This window comes from Pseudophryne corroboree, chromosome 1 (genome assembly GCF_028390025.1).
Source record: "Pseudophryne corroboree isolate aPseCor3 chromosome 1, aPseCor3.hap2, whole genome shotgun sequence".
Taxonomy (NCBI): domain Eukaryota; kingdom Metazoa; phylum Chordata; class Amphibia; order Anura; family Myobatrachidae; genus Pseudophryne; species Pseudophryne corroboree.
This window is the reverse complement of record NC_086444.1, coordinates 11159824-11182592: the sequence shown is the minus strand read 5'-3', so window position 1 is coordinate 11182592 and position 22769 is coordinate 11159824. Positions and strand designations below refer to the sequence as shown.

The 22769-nt window shown below is 50.6% G+C and overlaps 1 protein-coding gene across 1 annotated transcript in view; it reads left to right on the top strand.

Moving 5' to 3' along the window:
* LOC135036475 (BOS complex subunit NCLN-like) overlaps positions 1–22769 on the top strand; it is an 81603-nt gene that overhangs the window by 4358 nt on the left and 54476 nt on the right. Inside the window, exons 4-8 of the mRNA XM_063954498.1 lie at positions 1122–1216; positions 10281–10364; positions 13424–13527; positions 18810–18898; positions 21168–21307. Coding sequence (XP_063810568.1) covers positions 1122–1216; positions 10281–10364; positions 13424–13527; positions 18810–18898; positions 21168–21307 — 512 coding nt within the window. The remainder of the gene's footprint in view (positions 1–1121; positions 1217–10280; positions 10365–13423; positions 13528–18809; positions 18899–21167; positions 21308–22769) is intronic.

Below are 22769 nucleotides of genomic sequence, written 5' to 3'. Positions count from 1 at the left end.
GTCAGGTGTCAGAGTGTTAGAGAGAGAGGACAGCAGTAAGGTGTCAGAGTGTTAGAAAGTGAGGTTAGCAGTGTTACAAGTGTAAAAGATATGTCAAAAATGTTACTTTTTATCACTTCTATCTCTCATTTGTGTGATGCCCTGGGGTGGTATGGCTAGGGAAATTAATTAATTAAATTTGTGTGGGGTGTGGCAGATGTAACGTGCACTGCAGGTGGGGCAGATGTAACATATGCAGAGTGTTAGATTTGGGTGGGGTGTGGCAGACGTAACATGTGCACTGCAGGTGGGGCAGATGTAACATGCGCAGAGAGAGTTAGATTTGGGTGGGGTGTGTTCAAACTGAAATGTAAATTGCAGTGTAACAATAAAGCAGCCAGTATTTACCCTGCACAGAAACACTATAACCCACCCAAATCTAACTCTCTCTGCACATGTTACATCTGCCCCACCTGCAGTGCACATGGTTTTGCCCATTAGCTAACAAATCTGCTGCTGCGAAGTAGGCCCCAAGTCCCAGTAAGGTAGCAAATCCCATTATAAGAAGCTAGGGTGTGCAGTCCAGGCCCCCTCTCCACAAGTGTCTCAATCGCTTTGTGCCTCTGTGCGCACTGTGGAACGTATACATTGTGTGACTTTTTAGCCACCTTTAGAGTCATAATTGCCAAACATCGGCTTTTTGCTGGGTTTGGGCATTGCGTCTACTCAGTCAGAGTCGCTGGGGGAATGCGCCATGATACCACACCCCGTGTCCTTCAGCCTCCTCATGTACTGTGTGCTGAGTGTCTGACTGTAACACTTGGGAAGCGTGACCGGTTCCAGGTACTTCATGTCGGACACTGATCAGTCCATAAACGTCGCCACTTCCGTTCTTTTCAGGACACCAAAAAATGGGGCCCAATGTCTCTGTGACTATAATGTTACACCAACAGATTTATAGAGCGTCGCAGATGGTGCCGTATACATCTACTGATCACTTCTATGGTTTATTATATGATGCTAGCTTTAATTAACTGGAGTAACATTATACAGAATGATCTTTTTGCGGTAGTGATCCTACATCAGCGGCACCATCACACAAACATTCTGAATTACTGATCTATCTCTCTGTCCGCGTCTAGTCATGTTTGGCATGGTGATGGGAAGCGGCTTCCAGATGACAACCAGTGAGGTGCAGAGTAAACCCATCCGCAAACCGGTTATTGCCACCCTGGAGGTAAGACGCTGACACTTTATTCTTTGTGTGGAGTCTCAAGGAATTCCGTTGTAAGATCATGTTAAATAACCTAAGAAAACATGGAAGGGTTTTTTCTAATTTACCTCCAGGTGAGATGCATTGCTGACCAGGTGAGGAGCAGTGGTAAGCAGGGGAGGAGCAGTGGTGAGCAGGGGAGGAGCATTGGTGAGCAGGGGAGGAGCATTGGTGAGCAGGGGAGGAGCATTGGTGAGCAGGGGAGGAGCAGTGGGAAGCAGGGGAGGAGCAGTGGTGAGCAGTGGTGAGCAGGAGTAAGCAGGAGAGGTGCAGTGGTAAGCAGGTGAGGTGCAGTGGTGACCAGGGGAGGAGCATTTGTGAGCAAGGGAGGAGCAGTGGTGAGCAGGGGAGGAGCATTGGTAAGCAGGTGAGGCGCACTGCTGAGCAGGTGAGATGCAGTGGTAAGCAGGTGCTGTGCATTGGCTATCAGGTGAGGTGCAGTGGTGACCAGGTGAGAAGCAGGGGAGGAGCAGTGGTGAGCAGGGGAGGAGCATTGGTAAGCAGGGGAGGCGCACTGCTGAGCAGGTGAGATGCAGTGGTAAGCAGGTGCTGTGCATTGGCTATCATGTGAGGTGCAGTGGTGACCAGGTGAGAAGCAGTGGTAAGCAGGTGAGGTGCAGTGGTGACCAGGGGAGGAGCACTGGTAAGTAGGTGAAATGCATTGCTGACGAGATGAGGGACTGTAATGAGCAGGTGAGGAGCAGTGGTAAGCAGGTGAGGAGCAGTGGTAAGCAGGTGAGGAGCACTGGTGACCAGGTGAGGTGCAGTGGTGAGTAGTTGAGTAGCAGTGATAAGCAGGCAAGATGTAGTGGTAAGCAGGTGAACTGATGTGGTGAGTAGGAGAGGTGCTTTGGTGACCAGGTGAGGTGCTGTGATGAATAGCAGAGATACAATGGAGTGCAGATGAGGAGTTGTAGTGAGCAGGTGAGTTGCAGGTTGGGTGCATGGGTGAAAAAAGTGAGGTGTAGTAAGGAGCGAGTGAGGTACAGTGATGAAAAGTGGTGAGAAGATGAGTTGCAGTGATGAGCAAGTGAGATACACTGGTTAATAGGTGAGGTTCAGTGGTAAGCAGAGATGAGCAGAATAATAACAGTGGGTGAGCAGGTGTGGTGCAGTGTATAGTAGGTGTGGTGCAGTGGTTAGCAGGTGAGGTGTTGTGATGAGCAGGTGAGGTGCAGTGGTAAGCAGAGGAGGAGCAGTGGAGAGTAGAGAAGCATAGGAGGAGCAGTGGAGAGTAGAGAAGCAGAGGAGAGGAGCAGCAATGAGCAGAGGTGAGCAGGTGAGAAGTAGTGGTGGACGCAGCATCGGGTTATTCCTGATGGCTGACGTTTTCACTCAGCTGGGGCCAGGAAATATGCATCGGAGGAGGCAGATCCTGGCCGCGGCACACCCCCATATTCAGGAACACAGCCAGGCTCCCCCCAAGTGACACAGCCTGCCAGTCAGGCCGAGGCTTAGGAGGCACTGCGTGCGACAACGCTGGACCCGTTCTGCACATGCGCATCCCTCACACCATCGGAGTTGTACGCTTACCATCATGTGCCCCAGTGTGTGTACTGGTCACGTTGTGTCTCTGCCAGTGCGTGTACTGGCCACGTTGTGTCTCTGCCAGTGTGTACTGGTCACGTCGTGTCTCTGCCAGTGTGTGTACTGGTCACGTCGTGTCTCTGCCAGTGTGTGTACTGGTCACGTCGTGTCTCTGCCAGTGTGTGTACTGGTCACGTCGTGTCTCTGCCAGTGTGTGTACTGTTCACGTCGTGTCTCTGCCAGTGTGTGTACTGTTCACGTCGTGTCTCTGCCAGTGTGTGTACTGTTCACGTCGTGTCTCTGCCAGTGTGTGTACTGGTCACGTCGTGTCTCTGCCAGTGTGTGTACTGGTCACGTCGTGTCTCTGCCAGTGTGTGTACTGTTCACGTCGTGTCTCTGCCAGTGTGTGTACTGTTCACGTCGTGTCTCTGCCAGTGTGTGTACTGGTCACGTTGTGTCTCTGCCAGTGTGTGTACTGGTCACGTCGTGTCTCTGCCAGTGTGTGTACTGGTCACGTCGTATCTCTGCCAGTGTGTGTACTGGTCACGTCGTGTCTCTGCCAGTGTGTGTACTGGTCACGTCGTGTCTCTGCCAGTGTGTGTACTGGTCACGTCGTGTCTCTGCCAGTGTGTGTACTGGTCACGTCGTATCTCTGCCAGTGTGTGTATTGGTCACGTCGTGTCTCTGCCAGTGTGTGTACTGGTCACGTCGCATCTCTGCCAGTGTGTGTACTGGTCACGTTGTGTCTCTGCCAGTGTGTGTACTGGTCACGTCGTGTCTCTGCCAGTGTGTGTACTGGTCACGTCGTGTCTCTGCCAGTGTGTGTACTGGTCACGTCGTATCTCTGCCAGTGTGTGTACTGGTCACGTTGTGTCTCTGCCAGTGTGTGTAATGGTGATGTTGTGTCTCTGCCAGTGTGTGTACTGGTCACGTTGTGTCTCTGCCAGTGTGTGTACTGGTCACGTTGTGTCTCTGCCAGTGTGTGTACTGGTCACGTTGTGTCTCTGGATGTGTGTACTGGTCTTGTTGTGTCTCTGCCAGTGTGCGTGCTGGTCACGTCGTGTCTTAGCCAGTGTGTGTACTGGTCTTGCTGTGTCTCTGCCAGTGTGCATGCTGGTCACGTCGTGTCTCTGCCAGTGTGTGTACTGGTCTTGTTGCGTCTCTGCCAGTGCGTGTACTGGTCACGTTGTGTCTCTGCCAGTGCGTGTACCTGTCACGTCGTGTCTCTGCCAGTGTGTGCACTGGTCTTGTTGTGTCTCTGCCAGTGTGCGTGCTGGTCACGTCGTGTCTCTGCCAGTGTGTGTTCTGGTTTTGTTGCGTCTCTGCCAGTGCGTTTACAGGTAACGTCGTCTCTCTGCAAGTGCGTGTACTGGTCACGTCGTGTCTCTGCCAGTGCGTGTCCTGGTCACGTCGTGTCTCTGCCAGTGCGTGTCCTGGTCACGTCGTGTCTCTGCCAGTGTGTGTACTGGTCACGTCGTGTCTCTGCCAGTGTGTGTACTGGTCACGTTGTGTCTCTGCCAGTGTATGTACTGGTCACGTTGTGTCTCTGCCAGTGTGTGTACTGGTCACGTCGTGTCTCTGCCAGTGTGTGTACTTGTCACGTCGTGTCTCTGCCAGTGCGTGTACTTGTCACGTCGTGTCTCTGCCAGTGTGTGTACTGGTCACGTTGTGTCTCTGCAAGTGCGTGTCCTGGTCACATTGTGTCTCTGCCAGTGTGTGTACTGGTCACGTCGTGTCTCTGCCAGTGTGTGTACTGGTCACGTTGTGTCTCTGCCAGTGTGTGTACTGGTTAGTGTGTGTACTGGTCACGTCGTGTCTCTGCCAGTGTGTGTACTGGTCACGTCGTATCTCTGCCAGTGTGTGTACTGGTCACGTCGTGTCTCTGCCAGTGTGTGTACTGGTCACGTCATGTCTCTGCCAGTGTGTGTACTGGTCATGTCGTGTCTCTGCCAGTGTGTGTACTGGTCACGTCGTGTCTCTGCCAGTTTGTGTACTTCTCTGACAGTGTGTGTACTGGTCACGTCGTGTCTCTGCCAGTGTGTGTACTGGTCACGTTGTGTCTCTGCCAGTGTGTGTACTGGTCACGTTGTGTCTCTGCCAGTGTGTGTACTGGTCACGTCGTGTCTCTGCCAGTGTGTGTACTGGTCACGTCGTGTCTCTGCCAGTGTGTGTACTGGTCACGTCGTATCTCTGCCATTGTGTGTACTGGTCACGTCGTGTCTCTGCCAGTGTGTGTAATGGTGACGTTGTGTCTCTTCCAGTGTGTGTACTGGTCACGTTGTGTCTCTGCCAGTGTGTGTACTGGTCACGTCGTGTCTCTGCCAGTGTGTGTACTGGTCACGTTGTGTCTCTGCCAGTGTGTGTACTGGTCATGTCGTGTCTCTGCCAGTGTGTGTACTGGTCACGTCGTGTCTCTGCCAGTGTGTGTACTGGTCACGTTGTGTCTCTGCCAGTGTGTGTACTGGTCACGTCGTGTCTCTGCCAGTGTGTGTACTGGTCACGTCGTGTCTCTGCCAGTGTGTGCACTGGTCACGTCGTATCTCTGCCAGTGTGTGTACTGGTCACGTCGTGTCTCTGCCAGTGTGTGTAATGGTGACGTTGTGTCTCTTCCAGTGTGTGTACTGGTCACGTTGCGTCTCTGCCAGTGTGTGTACTGGTCACGTCGTGTCTCTTCCAGTTTGTGTACTTCTCTGACAGTGTGTGTACTGGTCACGTCGTGTCTCTGCCAGTGTGTGTACTGGTCACGTTGTGTCTCTGCCAGTGTGTGTACTGGTCACGTTGTGTCTCTGCCAGTGTGTGTACTGGTCACGTCGTGTCTCTGCCAGTGTGTGTACTGGTCACGTCGTATCTCTGCCAGTGTGTGTACTGGTCACGTCGTGTCTCTGCCAGTGTGTGTACTGGTCACGTTGTGTCTCTGCCAGTGTGTGTACTGGTCACGTTGTGTCTCTGCCAGTGTGTGTACTGGTCACGTTGTGTCTCTGCAAGTGTGTGTACTGGTCACGTCGTGTCTCTGCCAGTGTGTGTACTGGTCACGTCGTGTCTCTGCCAGTGTGTGTACTGGTCACGTCGTATCTCTGCCAGTGTGTGTACTGGTCACGTCGTGTCTCTGCCAGTGTGTGTAATGGTGACGTTGTGTCTCTGCCAGTGTGTGTAATGGTGACGTTGTGTCTCTGCCAGTGTGTGTACTGGTCACGTTGTGTCTCTGCCAGTGTGTGTACTGGTCACGTTGTGTCTCTGCCAGTGTGTGTACTGGTCACGTTGTGTCTCTGCCAGTGTGTGTACTGGTCACGTTGTGTCTCTGCCAGTGTGTGTACTGGTCACGTTGTGTCTCTGCCAGTGTGTGTACTGGTCACGTTGTGTCTCTGCCAGTGTGTGTACTGGTCACGTCGTGTCTCTGCCAGTGTGTGTACTGGTCACGTCGTGTCTCTGCCAGTGTGTGTACTTGTCACGTCGTGTCTCTGCCAGTGCATGTACTTGTCACATCGTGTCTCTGCCAGTGTGTGTACTGGTCACGTTGTGTCTCTGCAAGTGTGTGTACTGGTCACGTTGTGTCTCTGCCAGTGTATGTACTGGTCACGTCGTGTCTCTGCCAGTGTGTGTACTGGTCACGTCGTGTCTCTGCCAGTGTGTGTACTGGCCACGTCGTATCTCTGCCAGTGTGTGTACTGGTGACGTTGTATCTCTGCCAGTGTGTGTACTGGTCACGTTGTGTCTCTGCCAGTGTGTGTACTGGTCACGTCGTGTCTCTGCCAGTGTGTGTACTGGTCACGTCGTGTCTCTGCCAGTTTTGTGTACTTCTCTGACAGTGTGTGTACTGGTCACGTCGTGTCTCTGCCAGTGTGTGTACTGGTCACGTTGTGTCTCTGCCAGTGTGTGTAATGGTGACGTTGTGTCTCTGCCAGTGTGTGTACTGGTCACGTTGTGTCTCTGCCAGTGTGTGTACTGGTCACGTCGTGTCTCTGCCAGTGTGTGCACTGGTCACGTCGTATCTCTGCCAGTGTGTGTACTGGTCACGTCGTGTCTCTGCCAGTGTGTGTAATGGTGACGTTGTGTCTCTTCCAGTGTGTGTACTGGTCACGTTGTGTCTCTGCCAGTGTGTGTACTGGTCACGTCGTGTCTCTGCCAGTTTGTGTACTTCTCTGACAGTGTGTGTACTGGTCACGTCGTGTCTCTGCCAGTGTGTGTACTGGTCACGTCGTGTCTCTGCCAGTGTGTGTACTGGTCACGTTGTGTCTCTGCCAGTGTGTGTACTGGTCACGTCGTGTCTCTGCCAGTGTGTGTACTGGTCACGTCGTATCTCTGCCAGTGTGTGTACTGGTCACGTCGTGTCTCTGCCAGTGTGTTTACTGGTCACGTTGTGTCTCTGCCAGTGTGTGTACTGGTCACGTTGTGTCTCTGCCAGTGTGTGTACTGGTCACGTTGTGTCTCTGCAAGTGTGTGTACTGGTCACGTCATGTCTCTGCCAGTGTGTGTACTGGTCACGTCGTGTCTCTGCCAGTGTGTGTACTGGTCACGTCGTGTCTCTGCCAGTTTTGTGTACTTCTCTGACAGTGTGTGTACTGGTCACGTCGTGTCTCTGCCAGTGTGTGTACTGGTCACGTTGTGTCTCTGCCAGTGTGTGTAATGGTGACGTTGTGTCTCTGCCAGTGTGTGTACTGGTCACGTTGTGTCTCTGCCAGTGTGTGTACTGGTCACGTCGTGTCTCTGCCAGTGTGTGCACTGGTCACGTCGTATCTCTGCCAGTGTGTGTACTGGTCACGTCGTGTCTCTGCCAGTGTGTGTAATGGTGACGTTGTGTCTCTTCCAGTGTGTGTACTGGTCACGTTGTGTCTCTGCCAGTGTGTGTACTGGTCACGTCGTGTCTCTGCCAGTTTGTGTACTTCTCTGACAGTGTGTGTACTGGTCACGTCGTGTCTCTGCCAGTGTGTGTACTGGTCACGTTGTGTCTCTGCCAGTGTGTGTACTGGTCACGTTGTGTCTCTGCCAGTGTGTGTACTGGTCACGTCGTGTCTCTGTCAGTGTGTGTACTGGTCACGTCGTATCTCTGCCAGTGTGTGTACTGGTCACGTCGTGTCTCTGCCAGTGTGTGTACTGGTCACGTTGTGTCTCTGCCAGTGTGTGTACTGGTCACGTTGTGTCTCTGCCAGTGTGTGTACTGGTCACGTTGTGTCTCTGCAAGTGTGTGTACTGGTCACGTTGTGTCTCTGCCAGTGTATGTACTGGTCACGTCGTGTCTCTGCCAGTGTGTGTACTGGTCACGTCATGTCTCTGCCAGTGTGTGTACTGGTCACGTCGTATCTCTGCCAGTGTTTGTACTGGTCACGTCGTGTCTCTGCCAGTGTGTGTAATGGTGACGTTGTGTCTCTGCCAGTGTGTGTAATGGTGACGTTGTGTCTCTGCCTGTGTGTGTACTGGTCACGTTGTGTCTCTGCCAGTGTTTGTACTGGTCACGTTGTGTCTCTGCCAGTGTGTGTACTGGTCACGTTGTGTCTCTGCCAGTGTGTGTACTGGTCACGTCGTGTCTCTGCCAGTGTGTGTACTGGTCACGTTGTGTCTCTGCCAGTGTGTGTACTGGTCACGTTGTGTCTCTGCCAGTGTGTGTACTGGTCACGTCGTGTCTCTGCCAGTGTGTGTACTGGTCACGTCGTGTCTCTGCCAGTGTGTGTACTTGTCACGTCGTGTCTCTGCCAGTGCGTGTACTTGTCACATCGTGTCTCTGCCAGTGTGTGTACTGGTCACGTTGTGTCTCTGCAAGTGCGTGTCCTGGTCACGTTGTGTCTCTGCCAGTGTGTGTACTGGTCACGTCGTGTCTCTGCCAGTGTGTGTACTGGTCACGTTGTGTCTCTGCCAGTGTGTGTACTGGTTAGTGTGTGTACTGGTCACGTCGTGTCTCTGCCAGTGTGTGTACTGGTCACGTCGTATCTCTGCCAGTGTGTGTACTGGTCACGTCGTGTCACTGCCAGTGTGTGTACTGGTCACGTCATGTCTCTGCCAGTGTGTGTACTGGTCACGTCGTGTCTCTGCCAGTGTGTGTACTGGTCACGTCGTGTCTCTGCCAGTTTTGTGTACTTCTCTGACAGTGTGTGTACTGGTCACGTCGTGTCTCTGCCAGTGTGTGTACTGGTCACGTCGTGTCTCTGCCAGTGTGTGTACTGGTCACGTTGTGTCTCTGCCAGTGTGTGTACTGGTTAGTGTGTGTACTGGTCACGTCGTGTCTCTGCCAGTGTGTGTACTGGTCACGTCGTATCTCTGCCAGTGTGTGTACTGGTCACGTCGTGTCACTGCCAGTGTGTGTACTGGTCACGTCATGTCTCTGCCAGTGTGTGTACTGGTCACGTCGTGTCTCTGCCAGTGTGTGTACTGGTCACGTCGTGTCTCTGCCAGTTTTGTGTACTTCTCTGCCAGTGTGTGTACTGGTCACGTCGTGTCTCTGCCAGTGTGTGTACTGGTCACGTTGTGTCTCTGCCAGTGTGTGTAATGGTGACGTTGTGTCTCTGCCAGTGTGTGTAATGGTGACGTTGTGTCTCTGCCAGTGTGTGTACTGGTCACGTTGTGTCTCTGCCAGTGTATGTACTGGTCACGTTGTGTCTCTGCCAGTGTGTGTACTGGTCACGTTGTGTCTCTGCCAGTGTGTGTACTGGTCACGTCGTGTCTCTGCCAGTGTGTGTACTGGTCACGTCGTATCTCTGCCAGTGTGTGTACTGGTCACGTTGTGTCTCTGCCAGTGTGTGTAATGGTGATGTTGTGTCTCTGCCAGTGTGTGTACTGGTAACGTCGTGTCTCTGCCAGTGTGTGTACTGGTCACGTTGCGTCTCTGCCAGTGTGTGTACTGGTCACGTTGTGTCTCTGCCAGTGTGTGTACTGGTCACGTTGTGTCTCTGCCAGTGTGTGTACTGGTCACGTCGTGTCTCTGCCAGTGTGTGTACTGGTCACGTCGTATCTCTGCCAGTGTGTGTACTGGTCACGTTGTGTCTCTGCCAGTGTGTGTACTGGTGACGTTGTGTCTCTGCCAGTGTGTGTACTGGTGACGTTGTGTCTCTGCCAGTGTGTGTACTGGTGACGTTGTGTCTCTGCCAGTGTGTGTACTGGTCATGTTGTGTCTCTGCCAGTGTGTGTACTGGTGACATTGTGTCTCTGCCAGTGTGTGTACTGGTCACGTTGTGTCTCTGCCAGTGTGTGTACTGGTCACGTTGTATCTCTGCGAGTGTGTGTACTGGTGATGATGTGTCTCTGCCAGTGTGTGTACTGGTCACGTTGTGTCTCTGCCAATGTGTAAACTGGTGACAATGTGTCTCTGCCAGTGCGTGTACTGGTCACGTTGTGTCTCTGCCAGTGTTGAGGCCCCTGTGATAATATACTGCACAATGTTACATGTATTTCTGCTTCTCACATATAGCAAATAGATGTAGTAGTTACTCTGCCCGGGGCGTTCCTGCCTCCCTGTCCTGCGCTGGGGTAGAGGAAGCCCTGAGAGAACTGAGCTTTGTCTTCTCCTACACAGGGGCATCTAGCGGGGCGCGGGGAAGTTGGCGAGCTCCCTACAGTTGTCGTTGTCGCCCATTATGACTCCTTCGGAGCGGCCCCGGTAAGTTATCAGTGATCTCCTGCTATCAAGTGAGGCGCTATAGAGATCAGTAATTGCTGATATCAAGGAGTCACCTTTACATTAGGATAATGGCTCCAAAATTTGGTCCCTAAGGCACCCTAACAGACCAGGTTTTCAGGAATTCTATGATTGAGCACAGATGGTTACATCAAAGTGGTTGATGTTCTAAAATAGTCAAATGTGCTCAACTACGGACATCCGTAAGCCATGGATTGTTAGAGTGCCTTGAAGACATTAGGGGCCTGAGTCAGAGATAATGCACTTGCAGGTGCGATCCCGTGCGCAAGAAACGTGGGAATATGCGAATGCTCCCGCTGCCTGGAGATGGATGGTGACGCTCACCGGCGGCCTCGCTAATCTCAGCACCTGCGTACGTATATACAGTGTTGTCACAGATCCTCCGTGAGTAACCCTACGGTCATGCAGAATGGCCGCGGGATCTGAATCGCTGGCGCCATGTTTTTTGGGTAAGGGATAGCAGCTGTTGGTTGAGACACGCCCTGAAAATGGCCGCTGTGTGTCTGCATCCTGCTGCCACTCCATGTTACCTCCGCCAAACGGTCCCTGACAGTAAGTCACTATGCAAAGAATCCTCACTGCATGTGAATATTAGCATCGCAAACGGGATGCAGTCAATTTACCGACAATCATAATCCCAACAGTCAAAATACTGACAGCAATTGACCGACGGTCAAAATCCCGACATGGTCAAAATACCGACATTTAAAATACAGACAAGGACAAAATACCGACATTTATAATGTCAATGGTTCAAATAGTCAACATGAGTTTTTCATGTTTTTTTCATTGAAACCGACTTGTTCATACTTTACCATCCCAATGGAACTGGAATGGAAATATAATAGTGTACCGAGGGCAGCGAGGCACCGTGTGAGGGGACGCGGTACACTTATAGTGTGTCCATGTCAGCCTATGTCGACATACACACAAAAACCAACAAAAAACTTGTGTCGGCTTTTTGACCTGTTTACATTTTAAATGCTGTTATTTTGACCTTGTCTGTATTTTTAATGTCTGTATTTTGTCCATGTCGGGATATTGATTGGAGGTCTTTCATACTGATCCCTCGCAGACATCTCTGCATCAGGTCCTAGTAGCATAAAGGATGAGTTCCTTTTATTGTTATCCTATCCCCTGCAGTGACTCTAACCTCATTTCCTGTATCCCCTGCAGTGACTGTGTATCTAACCTCATTTCCTGTTCCCCCTGCAGTGACTGTGTATCTAACCCCTCTCCCAGATCTTCTGCAGTGACTGTGTGTCTAACCCTGTTTCCTGTATCCCCTGCAGTGACTGTGTATCTAACCTGTCTCCTAGATCTTCTGCAGTGACTGTGTATCTAACCCCTCTCCTATATCTTCTGCAGTGACTGTGTATCTAACCCTGTTTCCTGTATCCCCTGCAGTGACTGTGTATCTAACCCTGTTTCCCGTATCCCCTGCAGTGACTGTGTATCCAACCCTGTTTCCTGTATCCCCTGCTGTCAGAGCCAGCCATAGGCATAGGCAAACTAGGCAATTGCGTAGGGCATTTGATATGCCTAGGGGCATCAGCAGCTTCTGCTGATTAAAATGATATGCGGCATGCCTATATTCTGTATGTAGCATTTCATATGCAGATACAGCCACAGTCTCACACAGTATATAGGCATGCTGCATATCATTTTAATCAGCAGAAGCTGCGTGTGCATGCTAGCCACATAGCAATGCAAAGAAGATGCATTTTCATAAAAAAGGTGCCCGACGATAGCACTGAGGCAAGATTTATGAGGACACATCTGTATCCAAGTAGAGGCAGAGGTCACAGTGTTAGTGGCAGTGTGAGTGCTGTGTGCATGTGAGTGGGTTGGTTGTGCAGTAGTGTTCGGAATATGTGTAAGGAGCATTATGTGTGTCATGTAAAAATGCATTAATAATGTGCAACATGTGTAAGGGGCACTTGTGTATCATTATGTGTATAAGGGCATTAATAATGTGCGGCATATGTGTAACAGGGTACTACTGTATGTGTCATTATGTGTATAGGGGCACTAATAATGTGCAGCAAATGTGTAGGGGGCACTATGTGTGTCATTATGTGTATAAGGGCATTAATAATGTGCGGCATATATGTAAGGGACATTATGTGTAAAAGGGCATTAATAAAGGTTGTCATAATGTGTAAGGTGCATTATGTTTATAAGGACATTAATAATGTGTAAGGGGCATTACTGTGTGGAATTATGTGTATAAATGCATTACTAATGTGTGGCATTATGTGTATAAGGTGCTCTACTATGTGACGTTGTGTATAGAAAGGGCATTACTGTGTCATCTAATGTGAATAAAGAGCAATAGGGTGTGGTGTAATGTGAATAAGGAGCAATTCAGTGTGATATAATGTGAATAAGGGGCACTACTGTGAGGAGTAATGTTTATAAGGTAAAGTAATACTACTGTGGGATGTAATATGAATTATGGACACTATCGCATGATCAAATGTGAATAAAGTTGCAGTACTGTGTGGCGTAATGGGAATTGTGGTTACTATTGTGTGGCCATGCCCCTTGCTAACAAAAACACACCCATTTTTGGACTGTGCGCCAAATGTGCGAACTGTTCCTATTTAAAATATAGGGGTTACAAACACCAAAATAAGGACTGCTATGGGTGAGGGGTGATGGTGCTGGGAAAGAGGTGCAAGGTCAGAGGCGGAACCAAAATCTTGCCTAGTGCATCATATTGGTTAGGGCCGGCTCTGCCTGCTGTGGCTGTGTATCTAACCCAGTTTCCTGTATCCCCTGCGGTGACTGTGTATCTAACCCTGTTTCCTATATTTTCTGCAGTAGCTGTGTATCTAACCCTATTTCATTTATCCCCTGCAGTGACTGTATATCGAACCCTGTGTCCTGTATCCCCTGCAGTGGCTGTGTATCTATCCCCTCTCCTATATCTTCTGCAGTGACTGTGTATCTAACCCTGTTTCCTGTATCCCTTGCAGTGACTGTGTATCTAACCCTATTTCCTGTATCCCCTGCAGTGGCTGGCGTATGGGGCAGATTCTAATGGCAGTGGGGTGTCTGTGCTTCTGGAAATTATTCGTCTCTTTCACTTATTGTACAATAACCCCCAGAGCCGGGCTAGGTGAGAGCGTTTCTCAGTACAGTCATAAATGTTCTGCTTTAATTATCCCAATGTCCCATAACTCTCATGATTAGTTTAAAACATACAGAGATGGCCCTAATGTGGGTGTGGTCTGGATTCAAAAGTTTTTAATGTTTCTAAAATACTCAGTTATTTACATCTAAAGTCCCACAAATCTCACATACACTCATCTAACCGGGTCTACAGTAGATACCGGGACTGTCTGTATTACATGTGTCCTGAGACTGAGGGGACACCGGGACTGTCTGTATTACACGTGTCCTGAGAGTGAGGGGACACCGGGACTGTCTGTATTACATGTGTCCTGAGACTGAGGGGACACCGGGACTGTCTGTATTACACGTGTCCTGAGAGTGAGGGACACCGGGACTGTCTGTATTACACGTGTCCTGAGAGTGAGGGACACCGGGACCGTCTGTATTACACGTGTCCTGAGAGTGAGGGGACACTGGGACTGTCTGTATTACACGTGTCCTGAGAGTGAGGGACACCGGGACCGTCTGTATTACACGTGTCCTGAGAGTGAGGGGACACTGGGACTGTCTGTATTACATGTGTCCTGAGAGTGAGAGGACACCGGGACTGTCTGTATTACACGTGTCCTGAGAGTGAGGGACACCGGGACTGTCTGTATTACACGTGTCCTGAGAGTGAGGGACACCGGGACTGTCTGTATAACATGTGTCCCGAGAGTGAGGGGACACCGGGACTGTCTGTATTACATGTGTCCTGAGAGTGAGGGGACACCGGGACTGTCTGCATTACATGTGTCCTGAGAGTGAGGGGACACCGGAACTGTCTGTATTACACGTGTCCTGAGAGTGAGGGGACACCGGGACTGTCTGTATTACATGTGTCCTGAGAGTGAGGGGACACCAGGACTGTCTGTATTACACATCTCCTGAGAGTGAGGGGACACCGGGACTGTCTGTATTACACGTGTCCTGAGAGTGAGGGGACACCGGGACTGTCTGTATTACACATCTCCTGAGAGTGAGGGGACACCGGGACTTTCTGTATTACACGTCTCCTGAGAGTGAGGGGACACCGGGACTGTCTGTATTACACGTGTCCTGAGAGTGAGGGGACACCGGGACTGTCTGTATTACACATCTCCTGAGAGTGAGGGGACACCGGGACTTTCTGTATTACACATCTCCTGAGAGTTAGGGGACACCGGGACTGTCTGTATTACACGTGTCCTGAGAGTGAGGGGACACCGGGACTGTCTGTTTTACACGTGTCCTGAGAGTGAGGGGACACAGGGACTGTCTGTATTACACGTGTCCTGAGAGTGAGGGGACACCGGGACTGTCTGTATTACACGTGTCCTGAGAGTGAGGGGACACCGGGACTGTCTGTATTACATGTGTCCTGAGAGTGAGGGGACACCAGGACTGTCTGTATTACACATCTCCTGAGAGTGAAGGGACACCGGGACTGTCTGTATTACACGTGTCCTGAGAGTGAGGGGACACCGGAACTGTCTGTATTACACGTGTCCTGAGAGTGAGGGGACACCGGGACTGTCTGTATTACACGTGTCCTGAGAGTGAGGGAACACCGGGACTGTCTGTATTACACATCTCCTGAGAGTGAGGGGACACCGGAACTGTCTGTATTACACGTGTCCTGAGAGTGATGGGACACCGGGACTGTCTGTATTACACATCTCCTGATAGTGAGGGGACACCGGGACTGTCTGTGTTACATGTGTCCTCAGAGTGAGGGACACCGGGACTGTCTGTATTACACATCTCCTGAGAGTGAGGGACACCGGGACTGTCTGTATTACATGTGTCCTGAGAGTGAGGGGACACCGGGACTGTCTGTATTACATGTGTCCTGAGAGTGAGGGGACACCGGATTGTCTGTTTTACATGTGTCCTGAGAGTGAGGGGACACCGGGACTGTCTGTATTACATGTGTCCTGAGAGTGAGGGGACACCGGGACTGTCTGTATTACACGTGTCCTGAGAGTGAGGGGACTTCGGGACTGTCTGTATTACACGTGTCCTGAGCGTGAGGGGACACTGGGACTGTGTGTATTACATGTGTCCTGAGAGTGAGGAGACACCGGGACTGTCTGTATTACATGTGTCCTGAGAGTGAGGGAACACCGGGACTGTCTGTATTCCACGTGTCCTGTGAGAAAAAAAAAACATAAAAAAAAAATATACTGTATATAAAAAAATTAATATTCACATATGGAACATTACCATATTATTCCCCATATTATTCCCCATATTATGCCCTCACAGTTATGCCCCAGTCACAGTATTATGCCCCACACAGTAATGCCCCTGACACCATATTGTGCCCTCACATTAATGCTGCCAGTACCTGCTCATTGTCAGGGGTTCTGCTTGTTGTCAGGGGATTCCCTTGTAACAATTGAAAACGTCCCTCCCAAAATTTCTGCCACCCCAGAGGAGACAGTTATTACAAATACTAGAGGAGCCTGCTCTAGTATCTTTAATAACTGTCTCCTCTGAGGTGGTGGCCATTTTGGGAGGGACGTTTTCAATAAAGGGCGGCGGATGGACAGGTTAAGGACAGGGACGGACAGCGGCAGGCAAGTGGACTGCGGCACGAGCGGCCCGGGCCCTTCCCTCTCTGTTGGGAAGGCTGGTCACAGGACAACTGTGCCCCCAGTACCCCCCTGATGGCGGCCCTGCATCTACCCCTTAGAGCCAGACTCATCCCTTCCCGGGCAATTCCTCCTCGACATGCCTGGAGGGTTAGGTACTATTTCTGCTCTCTCATCCGTGATTGTGACATCACCCTGCTGTGTCTCCCTCGCCCTCGCGATCTGTCACTTCTCCACCATTGGCTGTCATTTACATGACGGCGGATAGCAGAAACAGGGTGGACTGGATTCGCTGGCCTGCACCCTATCTATACATGAGTCCTATTATAACAGTGATTTTCCATACACGTGGCCCGTGGCCTGCTGATTGCGGGTTGTCACGGTGCTGTATACTGTAGTATAAGGCTGCCTATCCCACAGCACTGACAGAACAATGACCGTTATGTATTTCATATAATGGTGTATGTGTGTATATATATATATATATATATATATATATATATATATAGAGAGAGAGAGAGAGAGAGAGAGAGAGAGAGAGAGAGAGAGAGAGAGGAGGTGAATCATTACTTTATTGCCACATTTATCAACAAGTGATAAAACACGTTGTGAGTGATAACACTTGTCGCGTATGATAAAAGGTGCTCCAGCCAATCGGCTCCGTACTGGTATTTTTAAAACACATGACAACTGGGAGCTGATTGGCTGGAGCACCATCTATCATATACAATGAGTTATTATTCACACGCTTTATCACTCGTTGATAAATGTACCCCTAAATCACTGGCCTCACTTACCCTTCCAACACCCGATGTGGCAGGTGCTAAAGGAGGGGCATGGCTTCACAGGAGGGGCGTGGCTTCACAGGAGGGGCGTGGCTTCACAGGAGGGACGTGGCTTCACAGGAGGGGCGTGGCTTCACAGGAGGGGCGTGGTTAAGCATCCCCAGCATGAAGTTGATACAATTGTATCCTGGAAGTTGGAGCTGAAGCATTATTATGCCGGGTAATTGTTACCCTGCACTGATATATTGTGGCTCATGTTTCCGGGACCCAGAATACAATATATGACACACCGCATACTTACCTACATTGTAAGTCTCCTCTCCGGGAGAAGCTCGGAGAGGAGACGCTGCGGGTGTCTTCGGGGGCGGGGCCGGACTGTGACATCACTTGATGCATCATTTGAACCCCTTCTCCACCCGATGAACCCGCGAATGCGGGAGGTTCTCTCTCCATCCTGCTCGCATCACTAGGGTGCGAACAGGATGCGGGAGACCTGCCCACTCTTCCGGGGGTGCGGGGGGCTACCCCAAAAAACGGGAGCCTCCCGCAGCTTCCGGGAGAGTAGGTAAGTATGACACACTGTGATACAGTCACCTCATCTCTGTGCTGTTTCCACAACACAATCATCTTATTCCTCCTCCTGTGACAATACTGATGTACAGATGGGTCCACGGTTATCTTGACTAGTTTGCTGCGCCTAGGCACAACATGATTTATTAACATAAACCCTTCATCTATTGTTCTCAGCTGCAATACAATACAGAGAGAACAGTACAGCAGGGGATGAAGTCATTACAGCAGGGGATTAAGTCCGACTGGCCAGTCTCAGTTAATCCTATTAAAGGTCAAGATAAACATGGACCCATCTGTATCAAGGGCAATAATAACCTATGTACAGTAAGTACTGTAGGTGGAACTTCAAATATACCAATTAAGGGTATATACATGATCACCGGTGTAATATAAGGTGGATGCGCTGAGATTCCTGATAAATGTGGATTTACTGCTAAAATGCACAAATACTGGCTCTATAGACTGTAGTGTATATACTATTTATTGCTGTATACATCTCATGGTTTGGTAAGGAACATGATGGAAATTCTGCCAGTTCTTTTGACCCCATATTCAATTTTAATGCATCCTATATAATAAATGGCAAAAGCTGCTCCTCATCTCTATGGGGGAAATTCAAGTGTTTTGTGCCCCGCTGTCACTAGATGGTGTCTGATGGAGCAATTCAAGTGTTCCGGATTAAACACTTGAATTCTAAAAGCGTCTCACTGGTGCGATCGCCTTTGCCTGATTGACAGGCAGAGGCGGTCGTGGGACGGGAGGGGGCGTGCTAACGGCATTAGAACTCCGGACCAGTGTCACAGTCATACACTGCAGAGCATTGCTCCTACAGACTCCGGACCAGTGTCACAGTCGTACACTGCAGAGCATTGCTCCTACAGACTCCGGATCAGTGTCACAGTCGTACACTGCACAGCATTGCTCCTACAGACTCCAGACCAGTGTTATAGTCATACACTGCAGAATATTGCGTCTACAGACTCTGGACCAATGTCACAGTCATACACTGCAGAGCATTGCTCCTACAGACTCCGGACCAGTGTCACAGTCATACACTGCAGAGCATTGCTCCTACAGACTCTGGACCAGTGTCACAGTCATACACTGCAGAATATTGCGTCTACAGACTCTGGACCACTGTCACAGTCATACACTGCAGAGCATTGCTCCTACAGACTCTGGACCAGTGTCACAGTCATACACTGCAGAGCATTGCTCCTAGAGACTCTGGACCAGTGTCACAGTCATACACTGCAGAGCATTGCTCCTACAGACTCTGGACCAGTGTCATTGTGTATTGTGTTCTCTTTCAGGTATAACCTTCTGTTCTCTCTCACCGGAGGAGGGAAGTTTAACTACCTGGGCAGCAAGCGCTGGATAGAGGAACATCTGGACCGTTCTGGTAATGACACGAGGACGCTACTGGAGCAGAAACACCCACTGACACACACAGGATACACACTGCGCACTGCGACAATTTCATATCACTCAGAGGTCACACACACAGTCACACGCCTGAAGTCACTCACAGTCTCACATGCCTGAAGTCACTCAGAGGTCACACACAGTCTCACATGCCTGAGGTCACACACAGTCTCGCACAGTCTCACACGCCTGCAGTCGCTCACAGTCTCACACGCCTGAGGTCACACGTATTCTCACACACCTGAGATGACTTAGAGGTCACACACAGTCTCACATGTTTGGGGTTACAGTCTCACATGCCTGAAGCCACACAGTGTCACATGCTTGAGGTCACAGTGTCACACGCCTGAGGTTACTCAGAGGTCACACACAGTCTCACACGCCCAAGGTCACTCAGAGGTCACACACAGTCTCACACGCCCAAGGTCACTCAGAGGTCCCACAGTCTCACACGCCCAAGGTCACTCAGAGGTCACACACAGTCTCACACGCCCAAGGTCACACACACACACACACACACACACACACACACACACACACACACACACACACACACACACACACACTTACGCGCCTGAGGTCACACACAGTCTCATATGCCTGAAGACACTCAGAGGTCACACACAGTCTCACATGCCTGAGGTCACACAGAGGTCACACACAGTCTTACACATTTGAGGTCACTCAGAGTCACACACAGTCTCCCACACCCAAGGTAATTCAGAGGTCACACACAGTCTCATATGCCTGAAGACACTCAGAGGTCACACACAGTCTCACATGCCTGAGGTCACACAGAGGTCACACACAGTCTTACACATTTGAGGTCACTCAGAGTCACACACAGTCTCCCACACCCAAGGTAATTCAGAGGTCACACACAGTCTTACACACTTGAGGTCACACAGTCTCACATGCCTGAGGTCACACACAGTCTCACATGCCTGAAGTCACTCAGAGGTCACACACAGTCTTACACACTTGAGGTCACGCACAGTCTCACACGCCTGAAGTCACTCAGAGGTCACACAGTCTCCCACACCTGGGGTCACACAGTGTCTCACATACCCGAGGTCACACACAGTCTCACACGCCTGAAGTCATTTAGAGGTCACACACAGTCTTACGCACTTGAGGTCACTCAAAGCTCTCACACAGTCTCGCACCCCTGGGGTCACAGATAGTCTCACACGCCCAAGATTACACAGTCGCCCGAGGTCACACAGTGTCTCACATGCCTGCGGTCACACACAGTCTTAAACACCTGAGGTCACTAAGAGTTCACACAATCGCACATGTCTGAGGTCACACAGTCTCACATGCCTGAGGTCACAGAGGTCATATGCCTGAGATCACACACCTGAGGCCACACAGAGGTCACACAGTGTAAGACACCTGAGGTCACACAGTCTCCACATGCCTGAGGTCACACACAGACTTTCCCATCCCCCACCAGTGTACGTCTTTTCCCCTATCTCCCATCCACCTCCAGTGTCTCTCTCTGTCCCCATCTCCCATCCCCCACCAGCGGCCCTGTTGATGTATGCTCGCCCATTTGTTCGGTACAGGATCACTGGGGATAATAGCCTGTAACATGATAGTTAGGAGCTGATTGACTGGTACTTTATCTCCATCCACGACTTAGGATGTAAGTAAAGGGGCTATTTACTATCAAAGTGACTTCTCATTTTCTGCCTGGAGCAACCATTATGAGTTCCCCCAATAATTCCATCTGACATGTGGGCCCGTCATGTTGCTGTAGTTATTTATGGATGTATAATTGTATAGTTAGTCCGTGTGCAGAACCGCGGATACCTTGTGGCGCCACATACTGTACATACACACAAGATACTGGCAATAGTCCTTTGTTAGCAGACTCCTCTACATGTTCTCACCTGCCGCTCCTTTCCTGCCACTGTCTCACCTGCCGCTCCTTTCCTGCCACTGTCTCACCTGCCGCTCCTTTCCTGCCACTGTCTCACCTGCCGCTCCTTTCCTGCCACTGTCTCACCTGCCGCTCCTTTCCTGCCACTGTCTCACCTGCCGCTCCTTTCCTGCCACTGTCTCACCTGCCGCTCCTTTCCTGCCACTGTCTCACCTGCCGCTCCTTTCCTGCCACTGTCTCACCTGCCGCTCCTTTCCTGCCACTGTCTCACCTGCCGCTCCTTTCCTGCCACTGTCTCACCTGCCGCTCCTTTCCTGCCACTGTCTCACCTGCCGCTCCTTTCCTGCCACTGTCTTTGTAGAAACCAGTGTTCTTCATGAGAACGTGGCCTTCGTCCTGTGCCTGGACACACTAGCCAATGGGGACTCTCTGCACCTGCACGTCTCACGGCCACCAGTGGAAGGGACCACGCAGTGGGAATTCATGCGGCAGCTGCAGGCGGTATGTGACTACTAGAGGATGGATGATGCTTTCCATGTCTGCACTGTGAGATCTGACTTTTGTGTGTAAAAATGCATACTAGCAGAAACAGGTATGTGTCATCGTTGTGTCTCTCCAGCGCAGAGCCGGCCCTAACCAATATGATGCCCTAGGCAAGATTTTGTCTGGTGCCCCCTAACACCACCGCTAGTTCTGCCTCTGACCTTGCACCCCTTTCCCAGCACCATCACCCCTCACACATAGCAGTCCTCATTTTGGTGCTGCTACCCCCTATATTTTAAATAGGAACAGTGCGCACATTCAGCACATAGCCCAAAAAGGGGTTCACTACGATATGCCGGCGGTCAGGCACAGGCGACCAGCATACCGGCGCCGGGAGCCCGACCGCCGGCTTACCAACAGTGTGGCGAGCGCAAATGAGCCCCTTGCGGGCACGGTGGCGCGCTACGCGCGCCACACTATTTTATTCTCCCTCCAGGGGGGTCGTGGACCCCCACGAGGGAGAATAAGTGTCGGTATGCCGGCTGTCGGGATCCCGGCGCCGGTATACTGTGCGCCGGGATCCCGTCAGTCGGCATACAGTAGACCACCCCCCAAAAAGGGGTGTGTTCTTGCTGGGAAGTGGCATGGCCACACAATAGTACCCCCAATTCAAATTACACCACACAGTAATGCCCCTTACACATGACACACATTATCAATGTCCTTATAAATATAATGCCCCTTACACATATGCCGAACACTACTACACAACCAACCCACCCACACATAGCACTCAAATGGCTGCTAACACTGTGACCTCTGCCTCTGCTTGGATACAGATGTGTCCTCATACATCTTGCCTCAATACGCCATGCAGCAGGAGATGCCTGGCGTGAGTCAGCTGGCAGCTCTGCTAACGTCGGGCGCCCTTTTTGATGAAAATGCATCTTATTTGCATTACTATGTGGCTAGGATACACAAGCAGCTTCTGCTTATTAAAATGATATGCAGCATGCCTATATTCTGTGTGTGACTGTGGCTCTATCTGCATACGAAATGCTACATTATTGTGATTTCCAGGAATGCACTGTAACATAGCATTTCATATGCAGATACAGCCACAGTCACATACAGAATATAAGCATGCTGCATATCATTTTAATCAGCAGAAGCTGCTTGTGCCCCTAGGCGTTTGCCTATGCATAGGGCCGGCTTTGCTCCAGCGTCATCATAGACACCAACCAGCAGAAAAGTCCAGTGCTGCATTTACATTTAGTCATATATACTGTACTTGAATTCATGGTACAATATTTGCAACACAATAAAACATTTCACCTTCTTATGTCCAATTGCAACATACAGCACAGTATAGTGTAATAGTGTTGTGTTGTGTGCCACAAATTCACCGCTGCTGAATGGCCGACAGATCAGTGGACAATAATTTTGTGGCCAGCTTTGTATCTATGAGCTGTAATATCCG